At 45.0% G+C, this 19074-nt stretch overlaps 1 protein-coding gene across 2 annotated transcripts; it reads right to left on the reverse strand.

The window, feature by feature from the left end:
* Positions 1-1340: 1340 nt before the first annotated feature.
* pcdh12 (protocadherin 12) lies at positions 1341-15531 on the reverse strand. Of its 2 annotated transcripts, none has more exons than XM_080746414.1 (4): positions 11998-15531; positions 9812-9900; positions 7595-7746; positions 1341-2872 (listed from the first exon to the last, which is right to left on the reverse strand). In XM_080746414.1, exons 1-4 carry the CDS (start codon positions 14884-14886, stop codon positions 2448-2450), a joined length of 3555 nt encoding a protein of 1184 aa, XP_080602540.1. In that variant the 5' UTR covers positions 14887-15531; the 3' UTR covers positions 1341-2447. The 2 variants fall into 2 exon arrangements, with proteins under 2 accessions (XP_080602540.1, XP_080602539.1); XM_080746413.1 differs by having other exon boundaries at positions 9812-9903.
* Positions 15532-19074: the final 3543 nt, after the last annotated feature.

Below are 19074 nucleotides of genomic sequence, written 5' to 3' on the forward strand. Positions count from 1 at the left end.
TTCGTGGGAACAGTATTTCTAGTTACATTTCTAGTTAAATTATAAGATTTAAGCGTGTTTTAACTGTTTTTCATATATTTGCGAGGAGGACAAGCTAAACCAGGCCCTGCCACACAATTGTTGTAAATCCAAAACATGTCTAAAACGTTTACAGAATGTCCTTGCTAGTTTTAACTATACAGTATGTGTTCAGTTCAACCTTCAACCGGGCCCCTCTCACAGCATTGTGTGACAGGGCCTGTCATCCCTGTGACTGGGGCCTGGGCCGTAACAAATTAATTGCATTGTTCCTTTTTATTAAATGTATTGGGTATAATATGTATTTAACACATGCCATGCCATATATTATTTCAATACAGAGACGTTACACTAATTTGGAAGTTGTATTCATTCATTTAAATTCCTATGGAGTGCAATAAAATGGCTCCAGTTACTGGCAGTTAGTGCACCTGTATCAGACATCCTGACAAAAGAGAGCAACTTCAAAAAGAAAGGGTGAAATGGAAGCATAAACCTCAAGGAGGAAAGTGTTCAGGAGTTGAATGACCAGGCAGGGAGGCATCATACTCTGAAGCATCATGTCTTTCCATTTAGAATGTTGGTGCTCTTCTATGTGTCAAAGGTGAAGATACATAGAAACCAATGTTCTGGTGCTTATCGTGGACATGATGGCCTATAATACATACTATCAATAAAGAAAAGACATATAAGTAATGCCATAAAGAAGTCATATAGCCTACTTGTCAACATGAATTAAAACATGAAAAAACTGTCTCCTTAATCTCCTAAAAATGTTGACCATGTGTGTTTATGTGAATGATATATTCATAGAAAAGAAATGTTTCATTTTTTCTCTTGAAGGCATATTTCCAGGAGAAACCAAATCAGGAGACAGACACCACCATCATTGCAGCTATCAGTGATATTCTGTTCCTTGTTCCCTCAGTCAGACAGCAGATGGCGCTAGTTGTCTGTTGTATACAATGGTCATTGCAACTGTCTGTATGCAATTGATTTTTTTTTCTTCAGCTAACCAAATTCCAATAACATAAGTACAGTACAAGAGTCAAAGCCACAGCTTCCCACAGCAACAGATAGAAGAAAAATATGTGGATGTAGGTAGGCATATGAGAGCTAGTTCCTTCATCCATCTATCCAATCATCAATCAGTCAATCAGGGCAGAGGAGTAATGGCATTTTTTTCATTTCTATTGTTAGTTTAGTCTATCACATTGATAATAATGAAATCTTGACATTGATTGATCATAATGCGACTACACAATAACCATGACAGTTTTTAATTCAATAAGTTGTACAAAATGTATATACAAAGTGCTGCTCATTTGATATGCATAGGGACACAACATTTCCGTAATAAAAAGTTTAACCAACAATCTTTGACAATTTCACAGGCAAAATATTTGAATTCAGATGCTGAGTGACATTGACACACCACCAAAAACAAAATGTTTTAATATTTTTAAATATTACAAATGGAGTAGAGCTATGATGTTTACTTGTATACAAATAATGAACAACAATAGAGACATATTTCAAAGGGCCCCAATGGAAGTGTAGGCAGACATCCTTGTGAATGGAATGTCACATTCTAGAACTCAGGAGGAACAGAAGTTAGTATTGTTATTGTTTTGTCTTAAGGAAAGACAAAGAGACATTTCCTTTTGGCTTGGTCACTACAAACCAAGTAACTCCACTCCAAAAGTAATCAGGAGAAAAAGACAGCACCATGTTATCACTCACTCAAAGGAAATCTCCTGAACCTGAATGAAATAGTTACTGCATCTCTTAGGCAACAACAACAGACTAATTATGAGACATTAATCAAAGGACAAATGTAAGGAATGCAATGGCTTGTCTGAACCTGGACTGTGCCAGATGTTGAGGACCAGAGAAATGACACCAGGAAGAAAGTACTGTAACCCCCATCATTTATACAAGCTTCTGCATTATACCCATTAGCCATTACTTCTTCTACACATCATTATTCATTACTTAGCATTTTCCATTCGGTATACACACTTGTCTCCCAAAATAACTTACAGTACATAACCATATACACTTTTTGTGTGGGTGGTGGCTTTGTTCTAGTCAAGTGGAATTGAAACACTTTACTGGCAGTGATCATGACATTCATTACCTATTCAAGCAAAACAGGACATAATCTTCACTCCAGAAAAAAACATGTATATTGTAGGAGGCCTAATGTAGAAACAAAGATGGTTTGACCAATATTTACAGTCATTAAAATCTTTTTACATATAATTTGTGTTTCACTTAATGCCTGAAGATGCTGCACACAAATTACAGAAACCTGACATCAGTTCTCCGACTTGCACCACAGTCAGTCAATCCCACTGATAGTTCTGACACATACTTGTGCGTCTGTCCATCGTTCCATGAACGGAGATAGGCAACTACCAGCACATCTATTGGCAATGTCCAGAGGGCTGAGCTAGAGGGAACCTCTTCTCGGGGTTCCCACAGTTCCTTGGGGCGTTGGCCCCCCCAGCGCTAGCCCCATCGAGGCCTAGCGAGCGCCGGTAGGCAGCAGAGAGTCTGTAGAGCACCTCAGGGGAGGGCCTTGGCTGGGCATCAGCCTTCTGCGTCATCAGCATCTCAAACAGAGTGCTGACCTCTGAGAGCAAGGCCCCGCCCAGTGGGCCTTCCTTCTCCGGCGTTTTGCCAAAAGTGGAGAAGGAGCTGGAGTCGTGGTGGATGTCGTGGTGGGAGCCAAGGTCATCCGGGGATGGTGGCCCGTTGGGGACAAACACGTTGTCGTGGTAGTCTCCTGTGAGGGGGAGTGAGAGCCGAGCCATCCACGCCGGGTCTTGGAAGTCAGCAAAAACGTCATCTGCGGGGAGGGACAGAGAACGTAAGATGAAATATGTCGAAGCAAATTTTTACAGATAGACACAAGTAATAAACAGCCAGGTTGCCTGTTCTTTGGTTCCTGCATTTCTGCCATGTGCACATCGTTTATTCCCCAATTTCCCCTGACCCTCTCTCACAAGACTCAGAGAACATTTCTATAGCAACAACATTAGACACTGACCAGTTTCAATAGACAACATGATCCTTGAACTGTCAAGAAAATGAAATTCCCTATGTCAATAATAGAAGGAGCCACTGTGGGAAATGGGGCTCAAGGTTCAGTCCTACTGTCTATCGGATGAAAGCGCTGGATGTGGCGTTAAAAACAGGATAAGGGAAATCAGAGGAGTATATTTATCTGGCTGTTGTGAACAGGCATTTCCTGCCATCCTCTTGAGGAGCAGTCCTGTCGCAGTGGTTAGCGTGGTCGCACACAAAATGAGCACGTACACACTCCAATGTGCTGAAAGGCCACTTAAAGCCAAGCCATTTTCTGGAGTCAAGCATTCCAGGCATTTTCTGATCAGGGTGTGTCTGAATGTCTCTGTGGCCGACATAAAACCTAGACACTGAATCACTATCTTTTCCTTTTGTTCTCTTTTTTTACTAAATGTGGGTAACAACGTTGATTTCACAAGCTTGAAAAACACTTGAAATGTCTTGTTTGAAATATTCATATAAAATCAAATCTAATTAATTACACTGAGTGCTGCCTAGCAAGTACATCTGCGCACAATGCCTTTACAGCAACAAAAAAGGTTAACTTGCAATTGATTGACTTCCTTTTTGGGTGAAACCCCTCTTCCTCTAATGTCATTCTCCACTGTTGAATCTAATTAGGTTCATGGCCTGGAAAAAGCTTTACTACTGGCCCTGTGGTCTCTTTCATCTAATCGCAACCAGACGCAAGGCTGCTTGCACTCACATTCTCTCTTGCACACACATGCACGCACGCACGCACACACATAGGCTCTGTCATCTCAAAGCTAAATCATCAATAATAACATCTCATTGAGTTAAGTAGTGACAGTGACAAAGAGAGGGAGAGAGGGCTGCCTCGAAGCATCTGAACCATGGAGATCATCAAAAGCAGCACTGAATCACATGGCTGGCGGCGCCTTCTGAAGTCTTCCTCACAACACCGGGACAACTCAGGAGTAGCCTAGTAGCATCGCTATGCTGCTAAACCATGTAAAGCAGCCTTCAGTTCAAACATGCTACAGAGAGACCAGGACTGAGGCATGCTGGGCCCTGTTCAAGGTCTCTCGTGTGCGACTGACACGGAGCGTGGCGAGTCAGCGATCAAAGAACAGCTGCCCACATCACAGCAGAGAGGTCGAGCGGCTTCAGTTGAACTACATCGGCTCTGTAAATACTGGCCTTTTTCATGACAGCCATATCTTTTGTTTAATCTTTTCTCCTTTAGTACTGTACTTACAGTGTGTTTGCTGAAAAACACAGTTGTAATTCATGATAAGCTGCTCTCGTTTGCTTGAACATTTTGGAGCGACGGACTGTCACAGAGTGGTGGTTAAAACATTCTCCAACCTTGCCACTAAACTGACCATCTCTGACCTATAGAGGCATTAGAAGAAGCTGAGCGGTGTTCAAAGCCATACACACAAACCCACACATGCATGCACTCCCACAACATAACACAAAGTTTTACTCCTGCCTGTGGTGTACACACGCCTCCTGTTGACTTTATTACAGCTGGTCTGCCTGCAGAGAGCCTCACTGTGGTTCACAAAGTAGCCTAGCTAATACTTCATTATTGGAACCAGAAGAAACCTTCCATCCTTGAGGAAACACATGCACTCAAAGACCAAAGCCACAAATGCACATACTGTACACCTTGGGAGGTAGTTTGGTGTGGTGAACACAAAGCTATGGTTAGGTTGAAAGTAACCTCAGCAAAGTAAGTAGCCACAGATAGGGCCCATTAAAACCTAACCAGCATGTTGTTAATTAGTGCAAAGTTGAACTAATGATAATATAAGGCATAGAGTATCAAAGTTGAACTAATGATAATATAAGGCATAGAGTATCTATCTATCTATCTATCTATCTATCTATCTATCTATCTATCACACAACACAAACAAGACAGACAAAAATGCACATCAGGAAGAAAAAAAAACTCCTGATAATCTTGTGTGTGTGTGTGTGTGTGTGTGTGTGTGTGTGTGTGTGTGTGTGTGTGTGTGTGTGTGTGTGTGTGTGTGTGTGTGTGTGTGTGTGTGTGTGCGTGCATTTGTGTGCTTGTGTCTAAGCGTGTGTTTGTGCGCGCGTGTGTGTGTGTGTTTTGCCGGAGGTCTGCAAAAATAAATCAGCATCTATGAAGACAGGCAGACTCACACCTCTGTAATCTTCTCCCATACTGTCCTGTGTCACTCTACTCTAGGGTGAGTTACACTAGGAATGGTGCCTGCAGGGTAGAGGTGACTCAACTATGACACAAACACTGGCGCGCGTACGCAGGCACACACACACACACACACACACACACACACACACACACACACACACACACACACACACACACACACACACACACACACACACCTGACCTTCCCCACCTACTACATAGAATACCTCTCTCTCTCTCTCTCTCTCTCTCTCTCTCTCTCTCTCTCTCTCTCTCTCTCTCTCTCTCTCTCTCTCTCTCTCTCTCTCTCTCTCTCTCACTGACACACTCACCCCGCCACGGTCCTTTGTTTCCTCCCTGTTATACTAGCTGCACTGACTTAAAATGAACCTCTCTCAATCTTCAGAAGGACGAAAAATCCCCTTACTGAGCCCCAAGGCTCCCTGAGTAAAAAAAAGAAAATCAGTGTACTGGGCCTTTTATCAGCATGAACAAAGGCGGGCCCCCTGGTTAAAATGTACCTCTGTTAAGAACAATATGAGGAAGAAGTTCTGTATGTACGCCTACAGTATGTTTACCATAGCACCCTATGGCGCCCTATTGTGGGTAAATAAAAGTCATTTCTTTCAGAAATTGTAAAAATATTTATTTTCTAAATAGTCGCTCAGCGGTGTAATGCGTTGTGAGCTTGTAGATGGGCTGTTTCTGCTATTTGTCATACGACTAAATATGGTGTAAATGGGTAACTGGCTAATGATACCAGTCGCTGTTTCTGCTTGTTGGCATGACAAGCTTCTTTTGATGTTTTTTAACAAAGAGCTCTCTCTCTCTACAGTATATCCAATTGCCAGTGGTGGAATAGTAACTAAGTATATGTACTCAAGTACTGTAGTTAAGTAGGCTACAATTCTGAGTTGGACCTATTTGTTCTTGACTGGAGTATTTCCAATTTCCCATACTTTTACTTCCACTGCACTACATCTCAAATATTGTACTCCACTACAATTATTAGTAAGGGGATTTTATAAGCTATTTGACCAATCTGCGAAGTAAATCGTTACCAAGAAATTTCTTCACCCTCACATGCTTTAAGTAGCATGTGAGGGGTCAAACTAGGGGTTTTTCATGATGCTGAATCCATTGCAAGCACTTGATTTGCATGAAAAACATTCCTTGGTCTAGAAACGGACCCACAAAACGATGGTTTAGTGATGAATCATCACTTTACCGTTTTGTAGGCGCCATTTGTAGCCCACGGAATGTTTTTCGTGCAAAACAAATGCATCATCAAACAGCATCATGAAAAACCCCTAGTTTGACCCCTCACATGCTACTTAAAGCATATTTATTTTTTGTGTTTTTTTCCTGTATAGTAAATTAATTGCACACAAACACAAATCAGTTTTTTATGAGGTTTCCCCCGGGAGTTGAATTTCAACCTTTTAGTACATCTTATTACACACCTTTAGAAACACATTGGTGAAGAAATTTCTTGGTAACGATTTACTTCACAGATTTTCCCCTTGTTCCCCTTACTATATTTGAAAACTTGAGTTACTAGTTTGTAGATTTTGTTAGTACTTTTTCCAACACTGCCAATTGCTCTCTCAACCCAACCTCAACTGGCACACACAGTCACACACATACAGACAGACAGACAGACATGCTTTCTCTCTCGCTCCACCAGTAGGCACACAAGAGCTTTTTCCAGCAAATCTCTTACACCAATCATCATTGTTATGAAGCATTTTTGCTGAGCAACAGTTTGTCTAACGAAGAACTAACATCTCTTACGTAAACACCATCATGACGCACTGTCTCGATTGTACCGCGAAAGTTATGCTTTTCATTCAGTCTGACAGGATAACAATGCAGATTCTGACATGGTAGGGTGACGTTCTAATTTGAGACGGTATGAAATATACCAGCATTCATTAAATTGCAGCAGGGACGTGCAGAGAATGCTAGAGAGGCAGGGGCTGAACTCTCTAAAAGGGCCTTTTGCTGAAAATATTGAAAATAGCAGACCTCCAAGCTCACAACGCGTCACGCTGCGACACGTTGTGAGATTGGAGGTCGGCTATTTTCAGTACTTGATACGACACTGAACTAAGCATAATCAATTTCTACACAGAGGGCAATTATTTCAACATAAGATGCTGCATTCAAGTTCAGGAGAGTTGGGACAAGGTAATTCTCTTGAATGCTGCCTTCAGGTACGACATGGAAAGGGGGCATTTGCATTTCTTTAAGCATAGTGAAAACTGCATTCATGGTCTGGAGAGGGCACTTTTGCAGGCATTTCAAACGAGTGGGAACTGGGTTTTTATCGTACCAGTGTTGTTGAGCAGGTTGGCAATGCCCTCCTCCAGCTGGGGGTCTATAGGAGAGTCTCTGCCTGCCTCCCAGTCTACGTCTCCAGCCTCGCTCTCCCCATGGCCACTATCCTTGGTACTCTGCCAGTCCTGACAGTCCTGTCCTCCAGACCTGGAAGAGACAGAGAATATTCAGGCATTTGAGCCAACAGGAGTATCACCATTGCTCCTCAATAGATAGATCATATTTCACCACATGTGTTATGGTAAAAATGGAGAAAACCGTAAAGGAAGACAGAAAAGTTGTGTTTGTCTGTGCTGAGGCTGTTTGTGTACTACAGACATTCCTAAACATGGTTAAGAGAGTATCACAAGCTGTTGTTGAAGTGATGCCTCTAAGGTTTCTACAAATGTTTCTATAAACAAGGTTTCTACAAACAAGGCAGAAACTGAAGTACGTGGGCACCATGATTGATTCTCGTTTTTTATGGACTTCCAACTGATGCCATTTACAGGAAAGGTCAGCAGACTGTGACAGTAAATGGTGTTTAATGGTAAATGACTCTTCTGGATTTTGTGTGCGTGCGTGTGTGTGTGTGTGTGTGCGTGCGTATGTGCGTGTGCGCGCATCACTCATGCGTACCTGCGCAGCACGCATATGCACACGGAAATTCCTAAAACATGATTAAGTCCACCTGATTTGTCGTCTCTGTGGTATCAAAAGCTGTTTAAGTGATGTCAATTCTTATCTCATCTCTAAGACAACATTGTGGTTGGAGAAGGTGCTGCTTCCTGGCACAGAGTTCTGAGTCACAAACACTACAGTAAACACTGGATCCTGCTATAGCCTGTCCCCTGAACACCTCTCTCTATCTCTCACTCAATGCACACACGCACCACACGCACGCACACACACACACACACACACACACACACACACACACACACACACACAGGGACGTGTTGGGCCCCTGATTCAGCCCGGGAAAAAGAGTTGGAGAGGCCTTCATTGCGCACTATAGAGAGAGATCTCTCTCTGTCCAAAACAGTTTTTTTTGTATTTGTATCATTTAAAAAATGCTTTAAACTAGTGAAAACAGCCTATCTACAAGCACACAACGCCTTGCGGTGCGAGGCGTTGTGTGCTTGTAGATCTGCTGTTTTCACTACTTTTGTGCGACTGCCTTGTATGATGAAGCAGGGCTTTGCTTTGCGAAATGATTTACACATTTGAAACTTGGAGATACGAGGTTTCTGTCCGATAGTGACGATTTACTTTGTTGGCCGCCTAGCCCCCAAAATGGAGCAAAGGACGACATTTTATTTATTTATTTTTCCTAATGGCCGGGAATGAACCGGCCGTTCGGGAGTTGGCCCGCTTTTCCCAATGGCCAGCACGTCCCTGCACACACACACACACACACACACACACACACACACACACACACACACACACACACACACACACACACACACACACACACTCTCTCTCTCTCTCTCTCCCTCTCACCAACACACACAGACGTGCACAGACATATAAAGATACAAACACATATACCCACACACTCAAAGACACCGGTGGGCATATGAGACACACTTCCTGTCATATGAGGTTAAGACCACTTCCTCTTCGAGAGATCGATATCTTCTCTCCTTTGTTTTGCTCTGTATATCATTGACTAATTTTTATGTTTGGACCAACAATCAAGCATGAGCAAATTGTGATTCAAAAGGCAGCTACAGTAGAGCTGATTCACTCTCCATAGCCATGTAGGATGTGATAACATTAGGGGAAGTACTGTTTCTTTAAGTCACATGGTCCAGAATAAGGGCAGCATCATGTGACCTCTGCTGTCAAAAGCACATTGGTTTGATCATAAAGCATAATATGAAATTGACTGTGCAGGCCTGTAAGGGTTAGTGGGAGGACATAGCCTGGTTTCTAGCAGCCACCTGGCTCTTAAACAAAGAAGTGATAGTCTGAAAAAAGACAGGGGGAGGAGAACAAAGGCAAAAGAAGAGGGAAGAGTATTATAGTGTTTTTATATTTTCTCTGGAGCAGCATGACTTTGGGCATAATGTTAAAGAATACTACAGAAACACCTCTGAAAGCTGCAAATGTTTAGGTTTTTCCACCCCACAAGGCCACAACATGTGCATAGTTTCTAGTTTTGTTGCTTATTTTGTCCCTTCTTGTAACTGTTTTTTAGTTGACGAGGAGGGTTAAATGAGCTAACCTGCCGGCACGATGAGAGTACTTGTTGCCACGGAAGTTTGGCCTGGGTTGCAGCTGGCCTTGGCGGAGCAGAGACAAGAGCTGGGAGATCTGCTGCATTGAGGAAGAGAGGAGAGGAGAGGAGAATTAAACTCTGAGTGAGGCGATGCTACAGTGATATAAACACAGTTTATCTTAAATCACAAGCCTTTGAAGAAAAGATACTTTTGATTTCTATTGACTGGTTGATTCATTGGTTGGTTGATTGATTGATTGTGCAAAGATTTCCATCAGAAAAGAGCTGTGTGGGGCGCCTGGTGGCCTAGTGGACCAGGCGCATACCATATAGGCATTACCATTTCGGCATCAATGCCTGTTGGCGTCAGCGGTTCGATTCCCGATCCTGGCGACCTTTGCCACATGTCACTCCCTGTCTCTCCCCCATTTCCTGTCAGCCTACTGTCCTATCTAATGAAGGCAAAAAGCCCAAAAAAACAAATCTTTAATAAAAGAAAGGAGCTGTGTTGTTGTTGTTTTTGACCAAGTGCTTCAATCACTATCAGTTATTTTAGCCTAATGAGAGTACCAGGCAATGTAGCACTGTCAGGTGTGAAATGGATAAATATTATTTCTGCATGAGAACTATGGTGTGCTGTCTCTCTCAATGTTGTGGGATCCTAACAATGGCCAGGCCCTCACCGCTTTATGCTGACAGCTTTGTTATATTAGCGGATATGTTGCTGACTGAGAGAGGAAACGTAGAGTAGATAGTCATTGGGAGGTAAAAAAAAGACGTGTACCGTGGGCGTGGGTTCTGTGTGTACATGCCGGCGTGTGCATGTGAATACGTGCGTGTACGTGTAGTGTGTTCGTGTAGTATTTGTGTGTGTTTGTGCACATGTGCGCCTTTTGCAGGGACAGGAAAGGGCCTCTACGTAAATGACCATTCTTCTCTGACCCGTTTCCTTCCAGGATAGACCTCAGAAATATGGACCTGTGGGGGTGGGGTGTGGGGTGATGGAGGGGTTTGGGGGCAGCAGAAAGTCCCTCCCTTACTCAGTCCACCAGGCCTCTTCCTTAGGAGACTCTTGGGAGAGACCTCAGAGGCCTAAGTGCCAACTAGGGCGGGTAGCTATGGCGGGGACGCTGAGGAAAAGCTAAAAGCTGGGTTAAGAATCAGCCTCCGGCTTCCTGGTTGTACTAATGGAATTCACGTGAGGCCGTCGGACCGGGGCCAAAACCTTTGTTCTCTGTCTGCAGGGCGTTGTTGTCATGGAGTGCGAAAAGGACCCGACGGTGATTTAATAAAGATCACACTTAATAGCAAATACAAATACAGACATGTAGTTTATTGTGTGTTTGGAAGCTTTAAATATATCGCTTGAATTGGATCTCTGCCTATATATATGTAGGTGTATGTGTGTGTGTGTGTGTGTGTGTGTGTGTGTGTGTGTGTGTGTGTGTGTGTGTGTGTGTGTGATTGTGTGTGTGTGTGTGTGTGTGTGTGTGTGTGTGTGTGTGTGTGTGTGTGTGTGTGTGTGTGTGTGTGTGTGTATATTTCTATATACATTAACTGAACCGTAGATTGTACTTTGAAGGCAATCGTGACCTGTAAGCTATTGTGGGATACCTCAGCTGCCCCATTGCCTTTCCCCGCGGCAGACTCAGTAAGAGTGATTTGGGCCATTTGTAACTGACGGTCTGCAGCCTTTACATGTCAAAGCGGTGTTACCTTACACCATACACACACACTGCAGTTTACTTTGGCTGGCTTCACCCCCATAAAGGATCACAGCAGTTCACTGATTCTTCCTGGCACCCCCACTCTCATTCCTTCAACACAAATCTGATATGTGATATCGAGTAGAAAGGACCGGTCCGATTTCTCAGGGGGGCAGGGGAGTCGTCGGCTTGACTGTCTCTGACACATGAGCACCTGAATAAACGCTGTGCTTTAGCTCTAAAATCATCTGTCAGCTGTCCCTTTAGGCTGTCTGGTTAAGTCATGCAACAGGCTAAAATAGCAGAGAGGCCGCTGGGAAACTTTAAGGGGAGGAGGGGCTCTCCCTCACCATGCTCAGTAATGGATTTCCCTTTAAACCTTGTTGTAAACAATTTATGCAATAACTTTGCTTTGGTTATAAACAGGGACAAAGTAAATCGATTTAGTACCAGGGTGCTAGAATTAAATGTATTAGTTTGTCATACCTGTACTTCTGGTGAAGCTGAGGACAGCTCAATGGAGTTCTCTCCAAAGGCAGCCATGGACAGACGGACCAGGTTCCTCAGCATCTGCCTGTGTTCAGCATCCTGCCTCCCTCTGCCCTCGGAGGTCTTGGGCCTTCGGAGCGTTGCTTGCGATGATGATGAACCCGGCGTCTCTTCCTCCTCTCCTTCAGGCCTGCTCTGGGAGTCAGCGTTGGCACCGCGCTTCAGCGTGTTGTTGTGTGACCCAGAGGAGGACGAGGAAGGGTTTCTAGACTTGCGGAGGGTCCGGTACGGTGTCACTGGGGTCCGAGGCAGGGTACCGTCTAGTTCTATGCTTCCAGGCTTCCTGAGTGTTCTGTTGTGGGAGATGGGTAGAGTGGCACCCCCCTCTGGATACCCCTGGGGATGCACGCAGGAAGTCATGGACGGGGCCGCCATGCTGTATTGGCTTTCAGAGCGCTGCTCCCCGGTCATCTGGGGCAGTGGGGTCAGGGGCTGGGCCTCACTCTCGTCCTCGGTGGGCTCTTCCTTTCGTCCTCTGAGGACAGGAACAAGCTGAATGTCTGACTTCCTGATGTTCTTCTGTGGGCGCCGGGGATGGCGGGTGTATGTCGACTCCGCCTGTCTGCAGTTGTAGGCCCTGTTGTCCCGTTTGTCAGGACGGCAGAAGGTGGTCACCAAGGCGATAGCTAACAGTAAAAGGAGGCACGTGGCCCCAAGGCAGATAGCTATCATCATGGTGAAGCTCAACTGGGCATGGTTGCCAGGCGACGAGTTCTTGAGATGGTCCTTCAAATTAATAAAGGTCATTTCCAAGGTGGCTTTCGTTAACAAGCTGGGAGTACCCATGTCGGACACAGCGATGTCCACCTTGAATGTCTTCCCAATGAGTTCGGTGGCATTGGTGGTGTTGACAAACAGCTGCCCCGTTATGTGATTCAGCCAGAACAGCCCAGTGGGATTGCCGTCGGTGATGAGGAAGCTGAGCTGTCCATTCAAGCCAGAGTCTGGGTCTTCTGCCTTTATGGTTGTAGCCAGGAATCCTACAAGTCCATCATGTGCTGGGTGATTGATGGGTGAATTGGTGGATCCCTCATCCACACCGTTCCCCAGTTCAGTTACAATCTCCCCCCTGTCTGCATTGACAGGAACACTTAGAGATGCCACTCCTTTCATGGGCTTTGGCTCAGTGATGATTGGGTAATTGTCATTGACATCTAGGATATCAATATGGACTGTGGTGGTGCTGGTGAGAGGGGGGTGACCCTGGTCAATGGCCTCCACAATGAATGAGTAGGTACGGGACTCCTCGTAATCCAGAGACTGCTGGACACTGACCATACCACTGGTTGGGTGGATAGCAAACGATGCTGTATGTGAGCCGAGTTCATTGGACTCCCGTATGGAGTAGGACACCCTTCCACCAAGCTCCAGGTCTAGATCAAGGGCATCTACTTTGAGAGCATGGTAGCCGGCAACGTTGTTTTCCTTAAAAGAAGCCCTGTAGTCAGACTTGGAGAAGACCGGGGCATTGTCATTTTCATCCAGCACTTGAACAGTTACGTGTCTAATACAGGACAGTGGAGGGTCTCCGTAATCCTGGGCGAGCAGTGTGATATTATACTCCATAACATTCTCTCGGTCAAGGCTGCCATTGGTTACAATCATGTAATTGTCCCCATGGATTCTTTTGAGGCGAAATGGGCCAGATCCTGGCTGGATGAGGGCATTCATTTTGCCATTGTCCCCTGAATCTGCGTCGGAGACCATCACCAATGCCAGGAATGTGTCCTCTGGCGCCCCCTCCAACACGGTGGCTACAGGCGAGTCAGGCGGCGTCCAGGTGATATGGATCCTCGGTGCATTATCGTTTACATCCTTTAGCTTGACATGAACTTTACAGTGAGAGGGGATTGAGTTGGGTCCATGGTCGCGTGCTTGAATGTCCACCTCATATGAGTGTTTAGCCTCGTAGTTAAGCAGGCCTTTCAGAGTCACGTCCCCAGTTTGGGGATGCACACTGAAGAGTTTCTGCACCTCTGGAGGTGCGTGCTTGCTGAGGGAATACTCCACTTCCCCATTAGCTCCTTGGTCAGGGTCAGTGGCCTTGAGGTTGATGACGAGTGTTCCCTGGGCCGTGTCTTCAGCCAGCTCCACAATGGGTGTACTGTCCTCGAATGTGGGGCTGTTATCATTAGAGTCCAGAATGTTTACACGGACTAATGTGCTCCCTGACCTAGGGGGGTTTCCCTTATCCCAGGCCAGCAGGGTGAGGTCGAAGGAGGCCTGAACCTCCCTGTCTAGCTCTTTAATCACCACCAGCTCTGACTGCTTGGTCCCACCTGGGGCCACCCTCACATCCAGAGCAAAGTGTTGGTTGACAGACAACGAGTAGGTCTGGAGACCGTTGGGCCCGGCATCGGGGTCCACTGCTCTGTCCAGTGGGATTCTCATCCTCAGGGTGGCCGTCTCCGAGATCTCCACCTCCTGCAGAGGGCTGGGGAAGCTAGGGCTGTGGTCGTTGAGGTCCATCACTTCCACGCGCGCCCGCAGGAACTGCACCGCACCACCTTTCCTGTACAGGACGCTGAAGGCCAGCTCACACAGGTCGGCACCTCGGCACAGCTCCTCCCTGTCCAGCTGGCCGAGGGTGGAGATGACGCCATCTCGGGCACTGACGGAGAAGGGTAGGGCCTGGCCATGCTCTACAACCTGGAAGTCCTCCAGGGACCCTGTTTCATCCCTCTGACGCAGGTCGTCGACCAGGCGGCCGACCCGCGTCCCGGCCGGCTGCTCCTCCCAGACGCGGTACATGATGGTCAGCGGGGATGACTCAGAGGACCGGGCCTCGCAACTAAGACTCAGAACCAGCAGTAGAACCAGCAGCATGGTGATGTCAGATAGCAGCAGTCTAATACCTAAATGGACATTTCTATCATTCAGAATGGCAAAGAGCCACTAAAATGTTATCGTACTATTATATAATTAATTAATTATCTTACGCTGTAAAAGTTGATTTTGTTTGATTAGAAGTATAATACGGATGTATTTCAACAACCATTCAAAAATAAAACGTTATAAGAATCAAAGGATGTTGTGTAACAAAATCTTCAATGGATTAACAATAATCTGGTTGAATGCTATAATAAAATTAAAATAAAATAAAAAAGAAAGAAATATTTAACAATATTCTAAACTACTTAAATATGTTGATTCTAAGACATTGTAAAACTGACAACAACTGCAGTCTAGACAGGACATAATTACAGAAGTATACAATTACAAAAACAGCCTCTATCTTCCGCTCACACAATCCTGCTTGCTGCACAACACACAATCTGACAAATATACAATCTATCCTATTGGAAAACACACAGCTCTACCAAGAGCTCCATTCAAAAGCAGCTTATATTCCAAAACACACTATCCAGACAATGGTACAATACACTATTCTACCCACACTGCTCAATATACAACAGCCCTGTCCTGCCTACTGCATTACTCACTCACAATGCTGCTGGCTCCCAGCCTCTCGGCTCAATACGGTATTCCTGCTCTCAGTAAAAGTTTGGATGTGACTGAGGAAGTTTGGATACAGGACTCCACATGCTGGGAAGGTCACAGCCAATCAAAATGGAAGGGGGCTGTGCGAATGCAAATCCTGGCTCTTGTCTGCGCACCACTGCATGAAAAGGTTAAACTCTGAGGACGCTGGGCAGAGGTTGAGAGAAATCTGGAGTGCTTTTAAAGAAATGTGATGCCTCCTCCTCCCCAGCACTTTAAGCGCTCCCCCTCCCCACCCCTAAGTCTGGATAAGTTTATCACAGGCTGGATGCTGGCCTCTTAAATCAATTCAAAATTTGACATTTTACTCCAGAGGGATCCAACACACTACAAGAGTCCATGTATCTGAACTCCGTCTCAGTGACGAACGTTCTGGGGCTCGTGACAACAACAAAAAAAGATATGACAAGTCTCTCTCATAAATATGGAGAATGTGGATCAACTGTCATGGGCTCTATTCAGTATGCTTTAAAGTCATCTCGTGGAGACACTGAGGCTTTTCTGTTAAGCACCACGGCTGTAAATTCATTCGCTTGTTGGGTTTTAAGCCTTGTGCCTGATCTTTACAGTCAAGGACATCCAAGACAATGACAGCCATTGTCAGATCTTTTTTTCCCCCCAAGGATCTACAACACTACACAATGCAGAAGTCATCACCGTTGGGAAACCAATCCTTGAAAACACTAAATGACAATGAAAGAATGGTTAAAAAAACAGAAGCATGTTTGTAAGAAGGAAAAAAACGTCAAATGGGTTGTTAAAAATGAGTTATAGGACCAGTTTTGACAAACCACAGCTGTGCTTAATGTTTTTGCAGCTTGCCCAAACGCTTATTTTTCATTCAATGCTAACAAAATCCTGCATCTGACAAAGAATCACACAGAAAGACGTTTCAAGCATATCACTTTCCTTTCAGTTTGTAGGTGGGGTGGGGGGTCAGGAAACATCAACAAAGCCATCAACGCTGTCAGCCAATGAAAGCGTTTCACAGAGTGATAATGCAGGCCGGGGGGGTGATAACTCTGGGAAAAGATGATTGCGGAGATAGACGAACCACTCTGCCTGCAGTACGTTTTCGGGGTCACAGTTAAAGTAGTCTGGTCTCCACATAAGATACAGGGTTGAGGGTCTAGCCAGGCTACCACCCCCACACCAAGCGACCTCTTCTATCCAAGTGAGACATCCTGTGTGGTACGCAGAGGGCAGGGGTCAGCCAATACGATTAGGATATCTCTAAAACAAACACAGCATCTCTCACACACACTCAGCCCCCACTCTGAAGCTTATTTCAACTATGTGTGTGTGTGTGTGTGTGTGTGTGTGTGTGTGTGTGTGTGTGTGTGTGTGTGTGTGTGTGTGTGCGTGTGTGTGTGTGTGTGTGTGTGTGTGTGTGTGTGTGTGTGTGTGTGTGTGACTGTATCCTCGCTGTGTATGTGCATGTATCCACAGTTGCTTAACCAGTGCTAAAAACACATTTGTACATGCAGACATACTCGATACTCCCACACAGACAAATATACACGTGTCCTTATGATGGCCCCAACAGCGCAAGGACGCACACGCACCCATGCACATTCACACACGCACGCACATCCACATGACCAGTGATGTGCACTCTGCAGTCTAATTAATTTAACACACGTGTCAAACCTTCACATCTGTACATGTGGTCATGAATGAGTTCTAGTTAAAAAGTTATCAACAAAGTCTCATTCAAAACAAGCACTCAATCCATATGTTGTGACCAGAGATTGGCAAAAATACATAAAAAGTATTTTGAAAAAGATTCAAAATACTTGGTCAGTGCCTGGTCAAAGACTGACCAGAATACTGTCACCATGATACTATCCTCGTGACAGTATCCTGGTAAGTATTTCACATAGTATTTATATTTCAAATACATTTAAAAAAATCAAACCTCGGTTCGAAGTGGAGCGGTGAATCTGTGTGTGTGTGTGTGTGTGTGTGTGTGTGTGTGTGTGTGTGTGTGTGTGTGTGTGTGTGTGTGTGTGTGTGTGTTTGTGCCTGCACAACAGCGCCCCTCCTTTAACTAGTGTGGCCACTCAAGGTATTGCCAGGCTACAGACATACCCAGCCAGCCAGCCACATAGCCAGCCAGCCACAGACATACCTGTCTATTGGGAGCGCTTTCACCGCTCCAAAAATATTTTCAGACAGACAGACAGACAGACAGACAGACAGACAGACAGACAGACAGACAGACAGACAGATAGAGGCCTATCTCCTATGGCCAAGGGGGATTCCCCTTTGAATGAGCAGTAGATGTTTGGTTTCTCACCGGGGGACCTGGGTTTGAATCCACAGGTTTTGTTACATGTGGTCAAAGCAAAAAACAAACAACCTAGGTCAAGAAGTAAGGAAAGAACACAACAAGGAAGTGTGTGTGTGTGTGTGTGTGTGTGTGTGTGTGTGTGTGTGTGTGTGTGTGTGTGTGTGTGTGTGTGTGTGTGTGTGTGTGTGTGTGTGTGTGTGTGTGTGTGTGTGTGCGTGCGTGCGTGCACGTGCACTGAATGATTTTTGTTATCTTCTCCAGTGGAGCATTCCCTGGCTAAACCACCCCTAAACACATGCATGCATGCCATGCCATTAACACACACACCTTCACACAAACACACACAATGAACCATGAACATACAAATGAACCATGAAATCTAAACATGCACAAACCTCAAACACATGCAAACATGCATACTCTATGAACACACACAGACAGGCATACAACATGAACACAAACTTTTTTTTTTTTTTCTTTTTTTTCATTTTGGGTTGCAACTGCCTTGGAAGTCAGTCTATCTATATTGTCAGTGAGAAGAGAAGTTCAGCATTAACAATTTCCAATTGAGCAAACTCAGTGCAGGCTGCCATTGGTTCTGCGGCTTGAACTCTCTCCCTATTTAAAGGCCACTGGAGGGAGTTCTAAGCAGTTTCCCCTCCTTTCCCACAGAATTACAGACCTCCAGCAAGGGCAGAGGATGGTGGACCTGGACTCTGGCAGGAACCAACTGGATCCCCAGAGGACCCACATGCACAAGATACGACTGAAGTTTACTCTAATTAGTGTGGCTGTTATAGGCAATACACTATTGTTCTCGGTCTGAGAATCTTTTGACAGCAAAGTGAACCTGCTTTTTGTTAACCTTTGCACAAAATATTTTATACCAGGGTTCATTCCGACATTCCCACAAAACCGAGTGTCTAATTCCATTATTTAAGCCTTTGTACCTGGGCATTGTGCCAGCATGCATTTGAAGACAGTGTGCCAGAGTTTTTTCTTTCAGAAATCAATTATTTGACACGCAGGAGTGTGAAGTGAAGTACTCCACTTTCTTGGTATTAGTACCACTCTCAGATTTAAAATATCACTGAGGATTTGACTGTGCGGCCATAGCCAAAATTGACCAAATGTTGACTTGGTAGCTGGTGGTAATTTCAGACACGATCTTTTGTAAATCTAGGGCAGTGGTCTGGACTGAGTCACAGACATCTGTAGCC

Source organism: Nannobrachium achirus, assembly GCF_963921795.1.
Source record: "Nannobrachium achirus genome assembly, chromosome: 17".
In the NCBI taxonomy this organism is placed as follows: Eukaryota; Metazoa; Chordata; class Actinopteri; order Myctophiformes; family Myctophidae; genus Nannobrachium; species Nannobrachium achirus.

Coding starts and splice junctions, on each gene's coding strand:
- pcdh12 (XM_080746413.1), bottom strand. CDS start 14,886: ATGCTGCTGGTTCTACTGCTGGTTCTGAGTCTTAGTTGCGAGGCCCGG. Junction 9,904..11,997: donor CAGCTTCACCAGAAGTACAG/GTATGACAAACT, acceptor TCCTCAATGCAG/CAGATCTCCCAGCTCTTGTC. Junction 2,873..7,594: donor CAACCTGCTCAACAACACTG/GTACGATAAAAA, acceptor CCCTCCCCGCAG/ATGACGTTTTTGCTGACTTC.